The sequence below is a fragment of the Schistocerca serialis genome, chromosome 4, assembly GCF_023864345.2.
Source record: "Schistocerca serialis cubense isolate TAMUIC-IGC-003099 chromosome 4, iqSchSeri2.2, whole genome shotgun sequence".
NCBI lineage: Eukaryota > Metazoa > Arthropoda > Insecta > Orthoptera > Acrididae > Schistocerca > Schistocerca serialis.
The window spans coordinates 342,998,641-343,023,732 of NC_064641.1; the positions used below are offsets into that span (position 1 = coordinate 342,998,641).

The window sequence follows — 25,092 nt, forward strand, 5'->3', positions numbered from 1 at the left end:
GTTTAATGAATTCTCAGTAACTAATGCTTCTCAAATTGTTAAATTACATGGAAGCGAATCGCTTCAAATGGTAGCTCATAAAATACGTCCGGTGTTTGTGTATCTATGATGCTGATAGATACAAGGGCGTGCGAAAAGTATTGTGTACGAACGTTTAATGTGAAAACTCCCAAATCTTTTTAAATAAAACAAACGTATATTAACGTTCTACATTTTTATTCTCCATGTCTACATAATTGCAGCCCTTTGCCGGTAGAGTGCTCCAAATTGTGGCGTATATCGTAGTAGTATGCTCCCTGCCGCCGTTGGATAAGCAGCTGCAGCAGCAAGTCGTATACTCCTAGCTCACTCATTTGTTACATAGTTTAATTCCTAATTTCTTTGCGTGTTTTTGGTACTTGCACTGTTTAATTCATAAATTTCGGGCGTATTATAGTATTTGAGAGTTGTAGCATCTCGTTTTAGTACCTGAATAGTGTAAATTCGCGTAGTCGTTTGTCTACTGTTTTGTTTTGAACGGCCAGTGTCGGTTGGTCGCAGTCAGTGTGCTCCCTGCCGCCGTTGGATAAGCAGCTGAGCAGCAAGTCGTATACTCCTAGCTCACTCATTTGTTACATAGTTTAATTCTTAATTTCTTTGCGTGTTTTTGGTTCTTGCATTGTTTAATTCATAAATTTCGGGCGTATTATAGTATTTGAGAGTGTAGCATCGCGTTTTAGTACCTGAATAGTGTAATTTCGCTTAGTCTCCTTCCGCCGCCGAGCAGTGTCAGCAGTGCACAAGTAGCAGCATTACTGCATTTACTAGGCAATCTTGTATTTTAATAACCGTTTAAATTTTGTCGACTTGTTTGCGCTCTCTGTAGATTAGTTCAGACGTTCTTTGCAAAACAGTTTTTAGCATGGATAGGGACTGCAACTGCTGTGTTCGGATGCAGGCTGAGTTGGCATCCCTTTGCTCCCAGCTTCAGGCAGTGTTGGCTTCGGTCACACAGCTTGAGGCTGTTGCCAATGGGCATCACTGTGGGGGTCCGGATGGGGGTTTGTCGGGGACGGCCAGCTCGTCCCACGCATCCCCTGATCGGACTACGACTGTGGTTGCCCGGGATACTGCCCGCTTTGAGGCTGATCCCTCACCTGTGGTAGAGTGGGAGGTCGTTTCAAAGTGTGGCAGGGGGCGAAAGACATTCCAGAGGGCTGAACGGAAAGCCTCTCCAGTTTGTCTGACGAACCGGTTTCAGGCTCTGTCTCAGGCTGATACTGATCTTCGGCCTGACATGGCTGCTTGTCCTGTTCCAGAGGTTGCCCCTCAGTCTGCAAGATCCGGGCAGTCGCAGAGGGTGGGCTTACTGGTAGTTGGGAGCTCCAACGTCAGGCGCGTAATGGGGCCCCTTAGGGAAATGGCAGCAAGAGAGGGGAAGAAAACCAATGTGCACTCCGTGTGCATACCGGGGGGAGTCATTCCAGACGTGGAAAGGGTCCTTCCGGATGCCATGAAGGGTACAGGGTGTACCCATCTGCAGGTGGTCGCTCATGTCGGCACCAATGATGTGTGTCGCTATGGATCGGAGGAAATCCTCTCTGGCTTCCGGCGGCTATCTGATTTGGTGAAGACTGCCAGTCTCGCTAGCGGGATGAAAGCAGAGCTCACCATCTGCAGCATCGTCGACAGGACTGACTGCGGACCTTTGGTACAGAGCCGAGTGGAGGGTCTGAATCAGAGGCTGAGACGGTTCTGCGACCGTGTGGGCTGCAGATTCCTCGACTTGCGCCATAGGGTGGTGGGGTTTCGGGTTCCGCTGGATAGGTCAGGAGTCCACTACACGCAACAAGCGGCTATACGGGTAGCAGGGGTTGTGTGGCGTGGGCTGGGCGGTTTTTTAGGTTAGATGGCCTTGGGCAAGTAAAGAAAGGGCAACAGCCTCAACGGGTGCGGGGCAAAGTCAGGACATGCGGGGACCAAGCAGCAATCGGTATTGTAATTGTCAACTGTCGAAGCTGCATTGGTAAAGTACCGGAACTTCAAGCGCTGATAGAAAGCACCGAAGCTGATATCGTTATAGGTACAGAAAGCTGGCTTAAGCCAGAGATAAATTCTGCCGAAATTTTTACAAAGGTACAGACGGTGTTTAGAAAGGATAGATTGCATGCAACCGGTGGTGGAGTGTTCATCGCTGTTAGTAGTAGTTTATCCTGTAGTGAAGTAGAAGTGGATAGTTCCTGTGAATTATTATGGGTGGAGGTTACACTAAACAACCGAACTAGGTTAATAATTGGCTCCTTTTACCGACCTCCCGACTCAGCAGCATTAGTGGCAGAACAACTGAGAGAAAATTTGGAATACATTTCACGTAAATTTTCTCAGCATGTTATAGTCTTAGGTGGAGATTTCAATTTACCAGATATAGACTGGGACACTCAGATGTTTAGGACGGGTGGTAGGGACAGAGCATCGAGTGACATTATACTGAGAGCACTATCCGAAAATTACCTCGAGCAATTAAACAGAGAACCGACTCGTGGAGATAACATATTGGACCTACTGATGACAAACAGACCCGAACTTGTCGACTCTGTATGTACAGAACAGGGAATCAGTGATCATAAGGCCGTTGCAGCATCCCTGAATATGGAAGTTAATAGGAATATAAAAAAAGGGAGGAAGGTTTATCTGTTTAGCAAGAGTAATAGAAGGCAGATTTCAGACTACCTAACAGATCAAAACGAAAATTTCTGTTCCGACACTGACAATGTTGGGTGTTTATGGAAAAAGTTCAAGGCAATCGTAAAATGCGTTTTAGACAGGTACGTGCCGAGTAAAACTGTGAGGGACGGGAAAAACCCACCGTGGTACAACAACAAAGTTAGGAAACTACTGCGAAAGCAAAGAGAGCTCCACTCCAAGTTTAAACGCAGCCAAAACCTCTCAGAAAAACAGAAGCTGAACGATGTCAAAGTTAGCGTAAGGAGGGCTATGCGTGAAGCGTTCATTGAATTCGAAAGTAAAATTCTATGTACCGACTTGACAGAAAATCCTAGGAAGTTCTGGTCTTACGTTAAATCAGTAAGTGGCTCGAAACAGCATATCCAGACACTACGGGATGATGATGGCATTGAAACAGAGGATGACACTCGTAGAGCTGAAATACTATTTTTCCAAAGCTGTTTCACAGAGGAAGACCGCACTGCAGTTCCTTCTCTAAATCCTCGCACAAACGAAAAAATGGCTGACATCGAAATAAGTGTCCAAGGAATAGGAAAGCAACTGGAATCACTCAATAGAGGAAAGTCCACTGGACCTGACGGGATACCAATTCGATTCTACACAGAGTACGCGAAAGAACTTGCCCCCCTTCTAACAGCCGTGTACCGCAAGTCTCTAGAGGAACGGAGGGTTCCAAATAATTGGAAAAGAGCACAGATAGTCCCAGTCTTCAAGAAGGGTCGTCGAGCAGATGCGCAAAACTATAGACCTATATCTCTTACGTCGATCTGTTGTAGAATTTTAGAACATGTTTTTTGCTCGCGTATCATGTCATTTCTGGAAACCCAGAATCTACTATGTAGGAATCAACATGGATTCCGGAAACAGCGATCGTGTGAGACCCAACTCGCCTTATTTGTTCATGAGACCCAGAAAATATTAGATACAGGCTCCCAGGTAGATGCTATTTTTCTTGACTTCCGGAAGGCGTTCGATACAGTTCCGCACTGTCGCCTGATAAACAAAGTAAGAGCCTACGGAATATCAGACCAGCTGTGTGGCTGGATTGAAGAGTTTTTAGCAAACAGAACACAGCATGTTGTTATCAATGGAGAGACGTCTACAGACGTTAAAGTAACCTCTGGCGTGCCACAGGGGAGTGTTATGGGACCATTGCTTTTCACAATATATATAAATGACTTAGTAGATAGTGTCGGAAGTTCCATGCGGCTTTTCGCGGATGATGCTGTAGTATACAGAGAAGTTGCTGCATTAGAATATTGTAGCGAAATACAGGAAGATCTGCAGCGGATAGGCACTTGGTGCAGGGAGTGGCAACTGACCCTTAACATAGACAAATGTAATGTATTGCGAATACATAGAAAGAAGGATCCTTTATTGTATGATTATATGATAGTGGAACAAACACTGGTAGCAGTTACTTCTGTAAAATATCTGGGAGTATGCGTACGGAACGATTTGAAGTGGAATGATCATATAAAATTAATTGTTGGTAAGGCGGGTACCAGGTTGAGATTCATTGGGAGAGTGCTTAGAAAATGTAGTCCATCAACAAAGGAGGTGGCTTACAAAACACTCGTTCGACCTATACTTGAGTATTGCTCATCAGTGTGGGATCCGTACCAGGTCGGGTTGACGGAGGAGATAGAGAAGATCCAAAGAAGAGCGGCGCGTTTCGTCACCGGGTTATTTGGTAACCGTGATAGCGTTACGGAGATGTTTAATAAACTCAAGTGGCAGACTCTGTAAGAGAGGCGCTCTGCATCGCGGTGTAGCTTGCTCGCCAGGTTTCGAGAGGGTGCGTTTCTGGATGAGGTATCGAATATATTGCTTCCCCCTACTTATACTTCCCGAGGAGATCACGAATGTAAAATTAGAGAGATTAGAGCGCGCACGGAGGCTTTCAGACAGTCGTTCTTCCCGCGAACCATACCCGACTGGAACAGGAAAGGGAGGTAATGACAGTGGCACGTAAAGTGCCCTCCGCCACACACCGCTGGGTGGCTTGCCGAGTATCAATGTAGATGTAGATGTAGATAACTATGCCGGTGCATGAGAAACAACTTAGTGTACTCGATTTCAGCTTCTAAGAGTTCGTACAGACATGAAGCACCGTCTCCTTCAGCATGATAACCAGACCACTCACGAACGCTGCGACATCTGCAACACTTCAACGCTTTAGGTTCACATTCTACAGTGACGGTACCTAAAAACAGGGAGGAAAGTGTTCATCGCCATTGTGACTACGTCGAGAAATAAATACGTAACATAAATAATAAAGTTCTAAAATGTTAATAAAGTTCATTTCATTTAAAAAGCGTTAAGAGCTTTCACAGAGAAAATTCGGAGGCCTTACTTTTCAGCGCGTCCCCGTGGTATCCTGTTTATAAGTATCAACTTATAAATGACACTCTATGGGAAAAATTTCAGTATTCCATTTTAAGCTCGTCTCTCGATTAGATAGTTTGTTCCTCTTTTCGGTGCCTGAATCAACTGCCTGTTTTAATTTTCATCCCATCCGAAAACAACTTAAGTACATTTGTCATATTTTGGCATCTAGAGAGAGGTAGGTCGGAATACAGTTACGGATCGTGTCCATGATTATCACACACAGGATCTCATGTAATCGGCTAGATCAGTGGAGAAAATATTGAGCAAAAATGTGTAATGTAAATCTATCTTCGCACCCTCAAATATGTCTTCTAGCGATCATTAAATTTTCTCATTATGAGTGTATCGAAGGGAGTTCTGTTTTAATCGTTAAAAACCATTCGAAAGCAAAGATCACTCAAAATATTTTTTTTATCAAAGGACGGGTTTCAACAGTCTTAGCTGTCGTCTTCGAGTCTGAATCTTTTTTTTTGGTAGCAACATGGTTTGCTAGAAAGAAAAGTATTTAAGACCTGAAGATGACAGCTAAGACTGTTGAAAGCGGTTTTCTTGAATAACAAGTATTTTGTGCGGTCTTGGCTTTTGAATGGTTTTTAACGTTATCAATCATATTGGGAGAACCTCAAGCGTCAGAGGAACATTATAATCGACATGTGAAATGGACAAAGGAAAGATTGTAATAAAAATTTGTAAAGAAAACATCATGCAGAAAAGAATTTTGTGCAGTAAAGTTGAGAAGTATAAACGCGTGTGTTCGATCAGTGTCTGGCAGGTTTTCCATCTTCCAAGGCAAATAAGAAAGTACGTAAGGTTCTCAAAACGAAAAAACCGTTATTATGGCTCTGAGCACTATGGGACTTAACATCTTAGGTCATCAGTCCCCTAGAACCTAGAACTACTTAAACCTAACTAACCTAAGGACATCACACATATACATGCCCGAGGCAGGATTCGAACCTGCGACCGCAGCGGTCACGCGGTTCCAGACTGAAGCGCCTAGAGCCGCTTGGCCACTATGGCCGGACCGTTGTTATGGTTCGTAATATTGAAGGAAGAATGCAAACGAAACTGCCATTTTCACAAAGCTTTTACGTGCATTCAGTAAAAGGTAATCCAAAACTTTCACGCACTGCTTTAACATACAAAACAGAAACACTGTTGCTACATGTCGTGTAAACAAAGTACTTATTGGGCAAAATCCTTTCTCTACATTGCTCTGCAAAGAACACAGCAAATAATATCAGAAATTTTGTTAGTTTAACAATAATTCAAAATGTATTCTTTACTTAAGTTTCACATTTGTACATTTATTTTTGTGAGATGACTGTACAGCATTCTGACGTGTAGTTTCATCTGAGGGCGACTCGTTGCTAACGCGACTAAACAGAACTGAAGACGATCAAATATAGATCGAAAGTATGCATGCGATGAAAGTCAGTGGAACTGAGACGGTAAAATGAATGCATATGTCGTCTTGTTTCACTGAAAATGGACATGAGAGATTTCCTTCCCCATCATCCTACAATCAGAGCTTCAGCTCCAATATCAGTGACCATTCTTCGAGGAATGTTCACCCTACTCCGTTATTTTTTCGTTTCTAAGCTTGATATCATAAACATAAATTTTAAGCCCAGTACAGTTTCCTATATGTCATGCACAGCTAAAGTTACTGTGGAGGGAAAATTGTTAACAATGTTTATCAAAGAGTAATTAAACAGTTTTCTGCAAACTGTAACCCCATTACATTAAAAGAACGACAGAGAAAAAAAAAAGAAAACAAAGCAATATATTCATGGTAGTACCCATATGTTTCCATCGTTGTCTATTGATGTAACAATCGGTTTTCATTGTTACATAATGAGAATCAAGCAGTCCCATTCGCGAAGTTATTTTTATTTAAAGATAACGCCTTTAATCGTAGTTTGACCTCATCAGATTATGTAAAACTGCCAAATTAAGATCACTGCACCGGCTCCCAAAGCTCTACGTCAGCCACATACACTTAAAACCGTTTGGATGAAAATCTGGTCGTCAGAATAAACAAAGGAAACTATGGGAACATTTGAACTGTTACAGCGTCAAGTAGAGCACAGCGTAAAGCCAGGGGTACGTGTCGGCCTGGATGCCAAACAGCTGAGCTGTCTGACCGTCAGAGGTTCCCACAGTTTGTTTTAGTTATTCTGAAGACCGCATTTTCATCGAGACGGATTTATTTGTATGTGGCTGACGTAGAGCTTTGGTAGTCGGCGCAGTGAATTTTAATTGTCAGTTTTACATAATGTAATGATGCCTCACCATGGCAAAAAGCGCTATTTTTAAATTAAAATAAATTTGCAACCGTGACTGCTTTATGTGTGTGTGAAATCTTATGGGACTTAACTGCTAAGGTAATCAATCCCAGCTTACACACTATTTAACCTAAATGACCCAAATGACACACACACACCCCTATGCCCGATAGAGGACTCGAGCCTCTCCCGGGACGAGCCGCACAGTCCATGACTGCAGCGCCACAGAGCGCTGGGCTAATCCCGCGTATTTTCAATACGTAAGAATAGATTCACTTCTCTCCTACAAGTTCAATTACACCAACGATTAATTTAGGAAATGAACAGGATTGAGTCGGTAGAGAAATATTTGATTTGGTTTTTCGTATACATTTCACAAAAATATTCAATACAAGTTAGTTATATAATCGAACGCAAAAGGATCTTAACAAGATTTTCATATTTTCATCCATAAACATCTTATTAACTTCTATATGTTACTTCGTATCTACAATACATTTGCCGGCCGTTGTGGCCAAGCGGTTCTAGGCGCTTCTAGGGGACTGAAGACCTCAGATGCCAAGTCCCATAGTGCTCAGAGCCATTTTTCTTAACCATACATTTCTTGAAAGAAGTCATTCTCCTGCATATGGCTGTTGTTTAGTCTGAAATAAATCCTTTACAAAATTATTAGCGATTACCTTTAATACGGTCGCTTAGGCACTATCAAGCTGCTTCGTCATATGAACGACGGAATGTTAAGTGCTGCACTAAGTAAAACGAGAATAATAAATGTCAAAAGAATATCAACGAAACAAGGGCGTGTATTTTCTAATGTATCCTTATTTCTGTCTTTTATTTAATCTTGTCTCAGTTCAAGCTGCCGTAAACATTTGTTATTGGTCTTATCACTAAAAGGTTGATGATGTCCAAGGTGGTAATATTAACTAACACTCATTTTTGTAATGAAGTCTTTATTTCAAATTAAATACAGCATCATGTAGGAAAATTATGTCGTCCAAGAAGTGTATAAAATGGCAACTTAGAAAGAAAGTATTTATTGCAAAATGGCAAGAATCACACCCAGAGAGGTTTTCTGACTATTCTCCCTGGAGTTAAACATTCCAGCAGTGTTTTCGAAGTTTATACGCAAGTGAATAATTGAAAAAGTACCCCAATTGGTAAATGATCCTAGCCATCTGCACTGTGTAATCTATAGCTAAACGTTATATGAATGCGTGGTATCTGTTATTTCGGACATGTCCGAAAACCAGACAGCACGCGCCCATATAACTGATTCGCCTCGATGAACATTGTATCCACAGCCTTCAGTGCGGATGCACATAACGTTCGACCTACAACGAAAATCTAAAATTAGTGATGGTGTGCTCCCTGCCGCCGTTGGATAAGCAGCTGCAGCAGCAAGTCGTATACTCCTAGCTCACTCATTTGTTACATAGTTTAATTCTTAATTTCTTTGCGTGTTTTTGGTTCTTGCATTGTTTAATTCATAAATTTCGGGCGTATTATAGTATTTGAGAGTGTAGCATCGCGTTTTATTACCTAAATAGTGTAAATTCTCGTAGTCTCCTTCCGCCGCCGAGCAGTGTCAGCAGTGCGCAAGTAGCAGCATTACTGCATTTACTAGGCAATCTTGTATTTTAATAACCGTTTAAATTTTGTCGATTTGTTTGCGCTCTCTGTAGATTAGTTCAGACGTTCTTTGCAAAACAGTTTTTAGCATGGATAGGCACTGCAACTGCTGTGTTCGGATGCAGGCTGAGTTGGCATCCCTTCGCTCCCAGCTTCAGGCAGTGTTGGCTTCGGTCACACAGCTTGAGGCTGTTGCCAATGGCCATCACTGTGGGTGTCCGGATGGGGGTTTGTCGGGGACGGCCAGCTCGTCCCACGCATCCCCTGATCGGACTACGACTGTGGTTGCCCGGGATACTGCCCGCATTGAGGCTGATCCCTCACCTGTGGTAGAGTGGGAGGTCGTCTCAAGGTGTGGCAGGGGGCGAAAGACATTCCGGAGGGCTGAACGGAAAGCCCCTCCAGTTTGTCTGACGAACCGGTTTCAGGCTCTGTCTCAGGCTGATACTAATCATCGGCCCGACATGGCTGCTTGTACTGTTCCAGAGGCTGCCCCTCAGTCTGCAAGATCCGGGCAGTCGCAGAGGGTGGGCTTACTGGTAGTCGGGAGCTCCAACGTCAGGCGAGTAATGGGGCCCCTTAGGGACATGGCAGCAAGAGGGGGGAAGGAAACCAATGTGCACTCCGTGGGCATACCGAGGGGAGTCATTCCAGAAGTGGAAAGGGTCCTTCCGGATGCCATGAAGGGTACAGGGCGTACCCATCTGCAGGTGGTCGCTCATGTCGGCACCAATGATGTGTGTCGCTATGGATCGGAGGAAATCCTCTCTGGCTTCCGGCGGCTATCTGATTTGGTGAAGACTGCCAGTCTCGCTAGCGGGATGAAAGCAGAGCTCACCATCTGCAGCATCGTTGACAGGACTGACTGCGGACCTTTGGTACAGAGCCGAGTGGAGGGTCTGAATCAGAGGCTGAGACGGTTCTGCGACCGTGTGGGCTGCAGATTCCTCGACTTGCGTCATAGGGTGGTGGGGTTTCGGGTTCCGCTGGATAGGTCAGGAGTCCACTACACGCAACAAGCGGCTACACTGGTAGCAGGGGTTGTGTGGCGTGGGCTGGGCGGTTTTTTAGGTTAGATGGCCTTGGGCTAGTACAGAAAGGGCAACAGCCTCAACGGGTGCGGGGCAAAGTCAGGACATGCGGGTACCAAGCAACAATCGGTATTGTAATTGTAAACTGTCGAAGCTGCGTTGGTAAAGTACCGGAACTTCAAGCGCTGATAGAAAGCACCGAAGCCGAAATCGTTATAGGTACAGAAAGCTGGCTTAAGCCAGAGATAAATTCTGCCGAAATTTTTACAAAGGTACAGACGGTGTTTAGAAAGGATAGATTGCATGCAACCGGTGGTGGAGTGTTCGTCGCTGTTAGTAGTAGTTTATCCTGTAGTGAAGTAGAAGTGAATAGTTCCTGTGAATTATTATGGGTGGAGGTTACACTCAACAACTGAACTACGTTAATAATTGGCTCCTTTTACCGACCTCCCGACTCAGCAGCATTAGTGGCAGAACAACTGAGAGAAAATTTGGAATACATTTCACATAAATTTTCTCAGCATGTTATAGTCTTAGGTGGAGATTTCAATTTACCAGATATAGACTGGGACACTCAGATGCTTAGGACGGGTGGTAGGGACAGAGCATCGAGTGACATTATACTGAGTGCACATCCGAAAATTACCTCGAGCAATTAAACAGAGAACCGACTCGTGTAGATAACATCTTGGACCTACTGATAACAAACAGACCCGAACTTTTCGACTCTGTATGTACAGAACAGGGAATCAGTGATCATAAGGCCGTTGCAGCATCCCCGAATATGGAAGTTAATAGGAATATAAAAAAAGGGAGGAAGGTTTATCTGTTTAGCACGACTAATAGAAGGCAGATTTCAGACTACCTAACAGATCAAAACGAAAATTTCTGTTCCGACACTGACAATGTTGAGTGTTTGTGGAAAAAGTTCAAGGCAATCGTAAAATGCGTTTTAGACAGGTACGTGCCGAGTAAAACTGTGAGGGACGGGAAAAACCCACCGTGGTACAACAACAAAGTTAGGAAACTACTGCGAAAGCAAAGAGAGCTCCACTCCAAGTTTAAACGCAGCCAAAACCTCTCAGACAAACCGAAGCTAAACGATGTCAAAGTTAGCGTAAGGAGGGCTATGCGTGAAGCGTTCAGTGAATTCGAAAGTAAAATTCTATGTACCGACTTGACAGAAAATCCTAGGAAGTTCTGGTCTTACGTTAAATCAGTAAGTGGCTCGAAACAGCATATCCAGACACTACGGGATGATGATGGCATTGAAACAGAGGATGACACTCGTAGAGCTGAAATACTATTTTTCCAAAGCTGTTTCACAGAGGAAGACCGCACTGCAGTTCCTTCTCTAAATCCTCGCACAAACGAAAAAATGGCTGATATCGAAGTAAGTGTCCAAGGAATAGAAAAGCAACTGGAATCACTCAATAGAGGAAAGTCCACTGGACCTGACGGGATACCAATTCGATTCTACAGAGATTACGCGAAAGAACTTGCCCCCCTTCTAACAGCCGTGTACCGCAAGTCTCTAGAGGAACGGAGGGTTCCAAATGATTGGAAAAGAGCACAGATAGTCCCAGTCTTTAAGAAGGGTCGTCGAGCAGATGCGCAAAACTATAGACCTATATCTCTTACGTCGATCTGTTGTAGAATTTTAGAACATGTTTTTTGCTCGCGTATCATGTCATTTCTGGAAACCCAGAATCTACTATGTAGGAATCAACATGGATTCCGGAAACAGCGATCGTGTGAGACCCAACTCGCCTTATTTGTTCATGAGACCCAGAAAATATTAGATACAGGCTCCCAGGTAGATGCTATTTTTCTTGACTTCCGGAAGGCGTTCGATACAGTTCCGCACTGTCGCCTGATAAACAAAGTAAGAGCCTACGGAATATCAGACCAGCTGTGTGGCTGGATTGAAGAGTTTTTAGCAAACAGAACACAGCATGTTGTTATCAATGGAGAGACGTCTACAGACGTTAAAGTAACCTCTGGCGTGCCACAGGGGAGTGTTATGGGACCATTGCTTTTCACAATATATATAAATGACCTAGTAGATAGTGTCGGAAATTCCATGCGGCTTTTCGCGGATGATGCTGTAATATATAGAGAAGTTGCAGCATTAGAAAATTCTAGCGAAATGCAGGAAGATCTGCAGCGGATAGGCACTTGGTGCAGGGAGTGGCAACTGACCCTTAACATAGACAAATGTAATGTATTGCGAATACATAGAAAGAAGGATCCTTTATTGTATGATTATATGATAGCGGAACAAACACTGGTAGCAGTTACTTCTGTAAAATATCTGGGAGTATGCGTGCGGAACGATTTGAAGTGGAATGATCATATAAAATTAATTGTTGGTAGGGCGGGTACCAGGTTGAGATTCATTGGAAGAGTGCTTAGAAAATGTAGGTCATCAACAAAGGAGGTGGCTTACAAAACACTCGTTCGACCTATACTTGAGTATTGCTCATCAGTGTGGGATCCGGACCAGATCGGTTTGACGGAGGAGATAGAGAAGATCCAAAGAAGAGCGGCGCGTTTCGTCACAGGGTTATTTGGTAACCGTGATAGCGTTACGGAGATGTTTAATAAACTCAAGTGGCAGACTCTGCAAGAGAGGCGCTCTGCATCGCGGTGTAGCATGCTCGCCAGGTTTCGAGAGGGTGCGTTTCTGGATGAGGTATCGAATATATTGCTTCCCCCTACTTATACCTCGCGAGGAGATCACGAATGTAAAATTAGAGAGATTAGAGCGCGCACGGAGGCTTTCAGACAGTCGTTCTTCCCGCGAACCATACGCGACTGGAACAGGAAAGGGAGGTAATGACAGTGGCACGTAAAGTGCCCTCCGCCACACACCGTTGGGTGGCTTGCCGAGTATAAATGTAGATGTAGATGTAGACATGAATGAGAACTATGGATAGGTGGCGCTAGGTGGGAATGTGAATTGGTGGATTGGCCGGGAGGGGGGGGGGGGCAGTGGTTAACGCATCTGCCTACTAAGTAGAATATCCAGGGGTCGAGTCCCAGACCGGCACACATTTTCAATCGTCGACGCTGATTATGCACAAATTCCTTTTGTACCTCTTATCATTAGTTCCTTCCCTTTCCTTTGCTTTCTTCCCCTCGCCACTTTCAATTACATAATACACTCCTGGAAATTGAAATAAGAACACCGTGAATTCATTGTCCCAGGAAGGGGAAACTTTATTGACACATTCCTGGGGTCAGATATATCACATGATCACACTGACAGAACCACAGGCACATAGACACAGGCAACAGAGCATGCACAATGTCGGCACTAGTACAGTGTATATCCGCCTTTCGCAGCAATGCAGGCTGCTATTCTCCCATGGAGACGATCGTAGAGATGCTGGATGTAGTCCTGTGGAACGGCTTGCCATGCCATTTCCACCTGGCGCCTCAGTTGGACCAGCGTTCGTGCTGGACGTGCAGACCGCGTGAGACGACGCTTCATCCAGTCCCAAACATGCTCAATGGGGGACAGATCCGGAGATCTTGCTGGCCAGGGTAGTTGACTTACACCTTCTAGAGCACGTTGGGTGGCACGGGATACATGCGGACGTGCATTGTCGTGTTGGAACAGCAAGTTCCCTTGCCGGTCTAGGAATGGTAGAACGATGGGTTCGATGACGGTTTGGATGTACTGTGCACTATTCAGTGTCCCCTCGACGATCACCAGTGGTGTACGGCCAGTGTAGGATATCGCTCCCCACACCATGATGCCGGGTGTTGGCCCTGTGTGCCTCGGTCGTATGCAGTCCTGATTGTGGCGCTCACCTGCACGGCGCCAAACACGCATACGACCATCATTGGCACCAAGGCAGAAGCGACTCTCATCGCTGAAGACGACACGTCTCCATTCGTCCCTCCATTCACGCCTGTCGCGACACCACTGGAGGCGGGCTGCACGATATTGGGGCGTGAGCGGAAGACGGCCTAACGGTGTGCGGGACCGTAGCCCAGCTTCATGGAGACGGTTGCGAATGGTCCTCGCCGATACCCCAGGAGCAACAGTGTCCCTAATTTGCTGGGAAGTGGCGGTGCGGTCCCCTACGGCACTGCGTAGGATCCTACGGTCTTGGCGTGCATCCGTGCGTCGCTGCGGTACGGTCCCAGGTCGACGGGCACGTGCACCTTCCGCCGACCACTGGCAACAACATCGATGTACTGTGGAGACCTCACGCCCCACGTGTTGAGCAATTCGGCGGTACGTCCACTCGGCCTCCCGCATGCCCACTATACGCCCTCGCTCAAAGTCCGTCAACTGCACATACGGTTCACGTCCACGCTGTCGCGGCATGCTACCAGTGTTAAAGATTGCGATGGAGCTCCGTATGCCACGGCAAACTGGCTGACACTGACGGCGGCGGTGCACAAATGCTGCGCAGCTATCGCCATTCGACGGCCAACACCGCGGTTCCTGGTGTGTCCGCTGTGCCGTGAGTGTGATCATTGCTTGTACAGCCCTCTCGCAGTGTCCGGAGCAAGTATGGTGGGTCTGACACACCGGTGTCAATGTGTTCTTTTTTCCATTTCCAGGAGTGTAGTTCGACGTGTCAAGTTCATAGTCTATCAGCCAATGTAACGAAAGTCGGCTGAAAAGTAGAGAGAAGAATTGCGACTGCAAGCGAGTTGCTTGCTGCATACGGAAAACACCGTGGCCAGAGTCTGTGAGCAACAGCGTGCTGACGAGGTAGATCGTTGTCTACTCGCGTAGATGATGACGGTAGATAAACAATACTGCGTGCAGGAGTACCCGAGAAGGACGAGGAACTCAGTCCTTCTCAGTGAAAGATTAGTAGTGTCCCTTGATCCGTCGCCGTACGTTCAGGAGGCAGCGAGGTACTGCTGGCCCTCACAGCATTAGCGGTTCGGTATCCAGTACACGCAGAAACCAGAGAAACTATACAACCCAGTAATATCAAAACCTATGTCTCTTTTTCAGTTTCTAGTGAAAATTTTATGAGTGCAATGATATAAAACATAGTTATAATAGCACTAATAGCAATAGGTGACACAGCTAAGAGCAATATTATTTGAGACAAAGTGAACATGATGAAATCTTATTGCTATCTTCCTGTGACAGGAAAGCAATACCCGACGGAGAGCAGGAAAAGAGGTCATAGGAAAACTAAAAGAGGAACGGTTAATGAATATTCGTCGAAATGATAGAGATAACAGCATAATAAAACAGAAATAACGAAATAGTAATATCACAAATGCTATAAATTATTCAAGGTTAAGTGTAGAAACAAAGCAGACTACAAGTAACTGTCATCAATGAGTCACGTAAATGTAATTTGACGTGCAAAAGTCCACTGTTATCAAGAGAGTCGTCTAGAATGAATAGATAAATCAAATACTTGACAGCTAGGCTATCAAACAGTCTTGACAGAAATAAAATATTTTTTTTCAATATGAGCGGTTTCGGTCAGAATGTGACAATTTTCAGACCACTTTTGTAACGATGGTATGTGGTGGCGAACTTCAACTGCTTACACGTTCGTGGAGCCACATCACTGAAGATGGTCTCATTCTGACCGAAACCGGACACTACGAATAAATATTTAATTGCGGTCAAGACTGTTTTTAATCCATTTTCAAAGAATTTTTACTAAACCGCTGATTTTCTTTTATTCTAAAGAATTAGTGATAGATAGACTACTGTGATGCAAGTCACTGGCTGTTTAAATTCCGGATGAAAACAAACGGTAGACGGTTGTAGCGACCAGATCTCGAGGACACGCAGCTGACGGCTCCACTGGTTCATCTCTGCTCACAGAGCGAACAGTACGCATGGCGCCTGAAAACCCGCCCATGGACGCTCAAAGCATATAAGTCGCTTTATACGTAATTACCCAGTGGGGCCAGGGTATGAGTAGAACATCACTCTTTCCAGTAGGTATTCACATGGAATGAAATGGTACTACTCATTCATCTGCCGTCTACTACTGTAGAGAGATTCACGAACTTAGTGTCCGACAACGTGCATCTGTTGTTGGCAGACAAGCGACCTGTAATGTGATCAAGGCAGCGCACAACTCTATTTCTCCTTCTTTGAAGCAGAGTGCGCTGATGAACATTCCCTGAAAGTGAGGATACTCTTGGGGTTTCATAAGATCACCTGAAATCAGCACTAAATCTTTTGAGCGCGTATGGAGCCTATGGAGCGCCTCTTGAGTCCTACAAACTACTATGTGTTGCGGAAGGCGGTTGTGTTCTATTCTCTGTTAAGAATCGATGAGACACACTTTCAAATGACAACTGTTTGTTACAGGAAGTAAAAAATAGTACACTTCTGCGAGAGAATATGTTCACAACATGATAACTGAAAAAGTGTAGCCTGAGAAGTAGGAAAGAAGAGTACATCTCGGTCCTGCGAGGGAAGGAGCTCGTATGGAGCCAGTGGTAACCACGGCGAAGCCGTGACTCGTGAGCGGCTGTTGGAAACGCAGCGGCGTTTGTGGGTCACTGCGAAGACGGCACAACTCAACGGGCAGCGGTCACGGCAGGCGATGTCCGCTGTGGTGACTTGAAGCTTGACTATGTAGCCTCTTGAGAAAGGATTCTGCGCGGCACCTCATGAACACACGACCGTGCGAACGTAAAATAGTGCCCGCCGATCGCAGCGCTATTTGCCGCGACTCACACGCCACGACGTGGTGGCGAAGCTGGCGCCACGGGGCGCTGTGGCAGCTGCTGCCTGCTCGACTGTATACAGTGCCTTGCTTTTTCTATTTTCTAACAACCTCGAGAAGGTAGGGGTCGCCCCTGGTCTGCTAAACAAAGACGGAAGTGTGGTTATCGAACTGTGCAGTGGCAGCCTTGCAATACACCAGAGACTGAGTGTTCATGTATCACATCGCCCCGCAATATTTCGTGTTTAGCGTGATTCTCGAAGCAAAGCGTCATCAAAACTAGCTAAGTGGTTGTTCTCATTCAGTTGCTCATGAGTGTATATATTTGCTTCTAAAATTCACCATAAGTAATATACAAAACTTTTAAAATGAACGCCGGCCGTTGTGGCCCAGCGGTTCTAGGCGCTTCAGTCCGGAACCACGTGACCGCTACGGTCGCAGGTTCGAATCCTGCCTCGGGCATGGATGTGTGTGATGTCTTTCGGTTAGTTAGGTTTAAGTAGTTCTAAGTTCTAGGGCAGTGATGACCTCAGATGTTGAGTCCCATAGTGCTCAGAGCCATTGTTAAAATGAGCTCCCAAGACAAAGTACTAGTCCCCAATGCACTCTGGCCACTTTGGAGAGGCGTAGATAGTATAGAACTGGCACCAGACGGGCGTCTGACACTCCAACGCTCACATCACTCATGGCAGTGAAGTGGTGTGAATACGCCAGTCAGTTGCATGGAATGATGGAATAGAGCCACCGTGGTACAACAACTGGGTTTGAAAACTGCTGCGGAAGCAAAGGGAACTTCACAGCAAACATAAACATAGCCGAAGCCGTGCAGAAAATGGTTCAAATGGCTCTGACCATATGCGACTTAACTTCTGAGGTCATCAGTAGCTTAGAACTTAGAACTAATTAAACCTAACTAACCTAAGGACATCACACACATCCATGCCCGAGGCAGGATTCGAACCTGCGACCGTAGCAGTCCCGCGGTTCTGGACTGCAGCGCCTAGAACCGCACGGCCACCACAGCCGGCAGCCGTGCAGACAAAAAAAACTACGCGAAGAGAAATGTAGTACGAGGAAGGCTACGCGAGAGGCGTTCAATGAATTCGAAAGTAAAGTTCTATGTACTGACTTGGCAGAAAATTCTAAGTAATTTTCGTCTTATGTTAAAGCGGTAGGTGGATCAAAACAAAATGTCCAGACACTCTGTGACCAAAATGGTACTGAAATAGAGGATGACAGACTAAAGGCCGAAATACTGAATTTTTCCCAAGCTGTTTCACCGAGGAAGACTGCACTGTAGTTCTTTCTCTAGATTGTCTCACAGATGACAAAATGGTAGATATCGAAATAGACGACAGAAGGATAGAGAAACAATTAAAATCGCTCAAAAGAGGATAGGCCGTTGGACCTGATGGGATACCAGTTCGATTTTACACAGAGTACGCGAAGGAACTTGCCCCCCTTCTTGCAGCGGTGTACCGTAGGTCTCTAGAAGAGCGTAGCGTTCCAAAGTATTGGGAAAGGGCACAGGTCATCCCCGTTTTCAAGAAGGGACGTCGAACAGATGTGCAGAACTATAGACCTATATCTCTAACGTCGATGAGTTGTAGAATTTTGGAACACGTATTATGTTCGAGTATAATGACTTTTCTGGAGACTAGAAATCTACTCTGTAGGAATCAGCATGGGTTTCGAATAAGACGGTCGTGTGAAACCCATCTCCCGCTATTCGTCCACGAGACTCACAGAGCCATAGATACGGGTTCACAGGTAGATGCCGTGTTTCTTGACTTCCGCAAGGCGTTCGATACAGTTCCCCACAGTCGTTTAATGAACAAAGTAAGAGCATATGGACTATCAGACCAATTGTGTGATTGGATTGAAGAGTTCCTAGATAACAGAACGCAGCGTGTCATTCTCAATGGAGAGAAGTCTTCCGAAGTAAGAGTGACTTCAGGTGTGCCGCAGGGGAGTGTCGTAGGACCGTTGCTATTCACAATATACATAAATGATCTTGTGGATGACATCGGAAGTTCACTGAGGTTTTTTGCAGATGATGCAGTGGTATATCGAGAGGTTGTAACAATGGAAAATTGTACTGAAATGCAGGAGGATCTACAGCGAATTGATGCATGGTGCAGGGAATGGCAATTGAATCTCAATGTAGACAAGTGTAATGTGCTGCGAATACATGGAAAGAAAGATCTCTTATCATTTAGCTACAATATAGCAGATCAGCAACTGGAAGCAGTTAATTCCATAAATTATCTGGGAGTACGCATTAGGAGTGATTTAAAATGGAATGATCATATAAAGTTGATCGTCGGTAAAGCAGATGCCGGACTGAGATTCATTGGAAGAATCCTAAGGAAATGCAATCTGAAAACAAAGGACGTAGGTTACAGTACGCTTGTTCGCCCACTGCTTGAATACTGCTCAGCAGTGTGGGAACCGTACCAGATAGGGTTGATAGAAGAGACAGAGAAGATCCAACGGAGAGCAGCGCGCTTCGTTACAGGATCATTTAGTAATCGCGAAAGTGGAAGACTCTGCAGGAGAGACGCTCAGTAGCTCGGTAAGGGCTTTTGTTGAAGTTTCGAGAACATACCTTCACCGAGGAGTCAAGCAGTATATTGCGCCCCCCTACTTATATCTCGCGAAGAGACCATTAGGATAAAATCAAACAGATTAGAGCCGCACTGAGGCATACCGACAATCCTTCTTTCCACGAACAATACGAGAGTGGAATAGAAGGGAGAACCGATAGAGGTACTCAAGGTACCCTCCGCCGCACACTGTCAGGTGGCTTACGGAGTATGGATGTAGATGTAGATGTATATGACCGCAGTTAGATGGATCGACATGAAGACATTACAGAATGCCGGGAAAGAACTATCGTACCTGGACGCACCAATCACCACACCATGGTTTGGTATGTTCGGATTTGTTAATGTGTCAACGAAGACTGATCAGTCTTTGTGCAAGGAATAGTGTATCACAAGCAGCCAGACAACATTGCAAAGCGGTAAAAAAGAATAATGGATGATAGGGACCACTCACTGACGCTTGGTTTCAAATCTGACAGGACTTCCTACTGTCAGTGAATGGATGTCCAAGTCGCTCAGTTTCTTTGAGAACATTTAAAAAGACACCTCGTAAAATGCTATAGCTTACAGCAGCGCACAGTGTTGCAACTCTTCAGTACGAAAAACAATACAAAAGTGGACAGCAGCAAATTGGTGGTCGGGTGGTTTTGGAGGGTGGGTCTATTTGTAACAATGGATGAAACGTAGCAATGAACATCCAAGTAGTTTGGTAGTTCTATGGGATCTAATTATCGATGAATAGCTTCGGCTGGATGCGGCCTACCTAAAGAAAACTGTGAACGATTTGAGGCCATGACCGAGGATAGAGACTATGATCCATGGCACTAGCGTGAAGCCTCTTGTAGGTGACGACTTTTAAGTCGCTGTGCTAAGTACTAAAATTCAAACATATGTTTCTGGATGAGGTCCGCCTTTAGCAAAAGACTATTATGTTTTTTGTCCCAAACGTATTTCATAGCAGTTGCAGCGTCATTAGTGTGCTTCTATTTTATGTCTGTTAAACTTAAGAAACGTTCTTTACTGTTTGTATACATGCAAATACTAGTTTTTAAATCGTAATTACAGATTCTCGAAGAAACACACAAAATTATGAATTCATACCTTTTTACCGCATGGTGAGGTTTTCCTGATGTGTTATGTTTTCACAGTGACTGATTTCTTTCACAGCTTGCCATCTGCAACCACATACAACTTAGTGTAGACAAAATTATTTAAGGAAAAATTACGATTTGGAGACTGTTATGGGTATGCCTGAAATTAATTAATTCTATGTGGAAGCTTTTGTGATATATATATATATATATATATATATATATATATATATATATATATATATATATAGAGAGAGAGAGAGAGAGAGAGAGAGAGAGAGAGAGAGAGAGAGCGAGAGAGAGAGAGAGCGTAGGTTTGAGGGTCTTCCATTATACAGGGTGTCACCTAACATTACTGCTGGATATATTTCGTAAACCACATCAAATACTGACGAATCGATTCCACAGACCGAACGTGAGGAGAGGGGCTAGTGTAATTGGTTAATACAAACCATAAAAAAATGCACGGAAGTATGTTTTTTTAACACAAACCTACGTTTTTTTAAAATGGAACCCCGTTAGTTTTGTTAGCACATCTGAACATATAAACAAATACGTAATCAGTGCCGTTTGTTGCATTGTAAAATGTTAATTACATCCGGAGATATTGTAACCTAAAGTCGACGCTTGAGTACCACTCCTCCGCTGTTCGATCGTGTGTATCGGAGAGCACCGAATTACGTAGGGATCCAGAGGGAACGGTGATGGACCTTAGGTACAGAAGAGACTGGAACAGCACAGTACGTCCACATGCTAACACATTTTTATTGGTCTTTTTCACTGACGCACATGTACATTACCATGAGGGGTGAGGTACACGTTCGAAGGGCGTTTCATAGGATGTGGAGGACGCATAAATTGGCCAGCCCGTTCTCCTGATCTTACACCTCTGGACTTCTTTCTGTGGGGTACGTTAAAGGAGAATGTGTACCGTGATGTGCCTACAACCCCAGAGGATATGAAACAATGTATTGTGGCAGCCTGCGGCGACATTACACCAGATGTACTGCGGCGTGTACGACATTCATTACGCCAGAGATTGCAATTGTGTGCAGCAAATGATGGCCACCACGTTGAACAGCTATTGGCCTGACATGTCGGGACATACTCTATTCGACTCAGTAATTGAAAACGGAAACCACGTGTGTACGTGTATCTCACCCCTCATGGTAATGTACATGTGCGTCAGTGAAAAAGACCAATAAAAAGGTGTTAGCATGAGGACGTAATGTGCTGTTCCAGTCTCTTCTGTACCTAAGGTCCATCACCGTTCCCTGAGGATCCCTACGTAATTCGGTGCTCTCCGATACACACGATCTTATAGCGGAGGAGTGGTACTCAAGCGTCAACTTTAGGTTACAATATCTCCGGATGTAATTAACATTTTACAATGCAACAAACGGCACTGATTACGTACTTGTTTATATGTTCAGATGTGCTAACAAAACTAACGGTGTTCCATTTAAAAAAAACGTAGGTTTGTGCTAAAAGGCATACTTCCGTGCATTTTGTTATGGTTTGTATTAAACAATTACACTAGCCCCTCTCCTCACGTTCGGTCTGTTGAATCGATTCGTCAGTATTTGATGTGGTTTACGAAATATATCCAGCGGTAACGTTAGGTGACTCACCCTGTATATATAATGAAAAACTCTCAAACCTTCTCTTTCTCTCCCTCTCTCTCTCTCCCTTTACACACATGCACACACAACGTAGTAAAAAGATTTGAATACATAATTTTGTGTGTTTCTTCGAAAATCTGTAATTACAATTTAAAAACTAATATTTGCATGTATACAAACAGTAAAGAACGTTCCGTAAGTTTAACAGACATAAAATAGAAGCACACTAATGATGCTGCAACTGCAGTGTAACATGTTTGGGACAAAAAACAAAATTGTGCTTTGGTAAAGTCAAACTCCATCCAAAAACATATGTATTGTTAAAGCCAACACGGACAAAAGAGAGTTTCAAATCTAAGATGATTAGTAATATTCATAACTACAGCATCACAAGAATTACATGTCCTTCCATACTTGTGACTAAAATTGGTGGCTCAGAATGGCTTTCAGTATTCAGCAACAACAAAATTTCTGACACATGGTCCGGTAGATTTTAAATCAAAACTGAAGTCGTTAAATCGAGACTGTACTTTCTATTTTATAGTTAAGTTTTTAAATAAAAAATAATTACATGTGTAACTTAGAAGACTAAGTTGGTTAGTTAAGTTGTCAGGTGTACGCATATCTCAATGATAATATGAGTTAAGACTACCGTGTTTCTTTTTCTACATGAAAAATATTTTGTTCTTCAGTAACCTGTAATATGATTACCATTTATCGATTCAAATAAATGATTCATTCGCTCTTAGTCTGTAATCTGATTCATTTTCTACCATTTCGTTAGAAATATGCCACGAATCTATACAACTGGAATTATCTAACGAGCTGGTTAACTAACTGATCCCAGTAATCTAACAAACGCAGATCTAAAAACGGCAATAAATGGCATCTGACGGTCCTGAAGGTTGTTAGTGAGATACCGAAATTGTACGTTGGTCAGTAGTACAGAAACACAACAAAAAATGGCTCTGAGGAGTATGGAACTTAACATCTTAGATCATTAGTCCCCTAGAACTTAGAACTACTTAATCCTAACTAACCTAAGGACATCACACACATCCATGCCCGAGGCAGGATTCGAACCTGCTATCGTAGAAGACGCGCAGTTCCGGACTGAAGTGCCTAGAACCACTCGGCCACCGCGGCCGGCTACAGAAATACAGGAGCGGCATTTGTGGTGACTTGGTAACTCGCATAGAAGTGTATTTCAAAATTTCATTCAGCTTACATCGTGCATGTTATTATGTTCTTACCTTTAGCGATTAAATTCTCCAATTCAGTACCACAACGAACGCGCTTTTTTGCAGATCATCTACGTGTCTCGTGATCCGAAGGATGCAGCGGTGTCGTACTACCACCACCACAGACTCTGGAGCGGATACACAGGCACCTTCAACGAGTTCATGGACGCTTTCCTCGACGACTTGGGTAAGTTGTATGTGCAGGTTTCTTGACTGAGGCGGACCACTTCGACAAGCTGCACTCTACGTGTTAATCTTCCTGTAGGACCCTGATCATGACGTGCTTTGAAAATTATTTTGTCGTCCGATGCTGCTCCTTATGGATTTGTTAAGAAGGAACTGTGTTTTTATCTAGTACAGCTACAGGTGCTTTCTGGAATCAGTTTCAGTATACACCTTTAATTGCCTTTTATACTGTGTATAGAAGACGAGTAGTTGAATGATTCACACTTTCGCAATGATTTAGAGGCGAAATTTGCTGGTCGGGTAGGGATTTCACAATGCAGTTGAACTGTTGCTGTGCGCGCATGGCGGTCCATCTGCGTCCGTTCAGTAACCGTCCGCAACAGTATGAGTTTGGAAGGAGCTCGATTCGAGCTGCGTATATCCGTCTCAGCAGATTCGAAGGCGCGCTCAGTAGGACACGGGGTCATGGCTGACTCACACAACCGCCAAAAAAATGATTCAAATGGCTCTGACCACTATGGGACTTAACATCTGAGGTCATCAGTCCCTTCGAACTTAGAACTGCTTAAACCTAACTAACCTAAGGACATCACACACATCTATGCCCGACGCAGGATTCGAACCTGCGACCGTAGCGGTCGCGCGGTTCCAGACTGAAGCGCCTAGAACCGCTCGGCCACAGAGGCCGGCCCACCACCGCCCATATGACCTTAAAATACATTCAGGACTATGTTTATGAGGTGATAAACTAGGTACATGTGCATTAACTGAATATAATAAACGTCATGCAATGATAACCGAAGGTTGTAGTTCTCAGAGACAGACATAAATTTACATTGTTTCGTTACAGCAACATATAACGGTGTCGCATGGTTAAAATTTAACAGCTGTTAGAACTGTTTAAAAGTTGTGAGGGACAGGTTCTTTTGTCAGTTTCAGATAACCCATCACAATTTAAGACTTGGGGTATAGTTGTTCTATCCCGGGCTCAGACTGCTTCCCCTGATCGAAATGTCTAGTCCTGACACTGAAAGCACAGTCTGTCCGATGGACTTACGTTACTTTTCGTGATCAAATTACATTCAAGACAGAGGATGCTCAGCAAAAGAAAGATATGAAAGATAACCTTTACGATGTATTTGTACTTCCTATAATGAGCAACTCAAAACTTTTTGCACTGTCCAGCCACTTTCATATGACCACCTATCAAAAGCCTGAATAACGATCTTTTGCAGCACGGACTGCTGCTAGAAGTGCAGGAAGAGAATCTCTGGATGTTACCCACAGGGCTGCGGTGCCAAGCCGACACCAGTGCTGTGGCCAAATGCCCTTCTCGGTTGAGGATCGATGGCGCATATAGCCAATCTAGGTGGTCCCACAGATTCTCGATTGAGTTTGAATACAGGGCGTCTGATGACCAGAGGAGTACGGTAAACTCATCCTTGTGCTCTTCGAACCATGCAAGTACACTGCGAACTGTGTGGTGCATTGTGCTTACATGTTCCCCTAGAAGAGATACATATTTGTGCTGATAAAATGTGTCTTCCTGAATGACAAGATCTCTCAGGGAATGCAACGAAAATCTCTCCAGAGAACATGT

At 44.4% G+C, this 25,092-nt stretch overlaps 1 protein-coding gene across 1 annotated transcript in view; it reads left to right on the forward strand.

Annotated features, from left to right (window-relative positions):
- The window catches only part of LOC126474089 (luciferin sulfotransferase-like), a 295,558-nt gene that overhangs the window by 235,853 nt on the left and 34,613 nt on the right, over positions 1 to 25,092 (forward strand). The window contains exon 5 of the mRNA XM_050101502.1: positions 23,373 to 23,493. Within this exon, the coding sequence (XP_049957459.1) occupies positions 23,373 to 23,493 (121 nt within the window). The remainder of the gene's footprint in view (positions 1 to 23,372; positions 23,494 to 25,092) is intronic.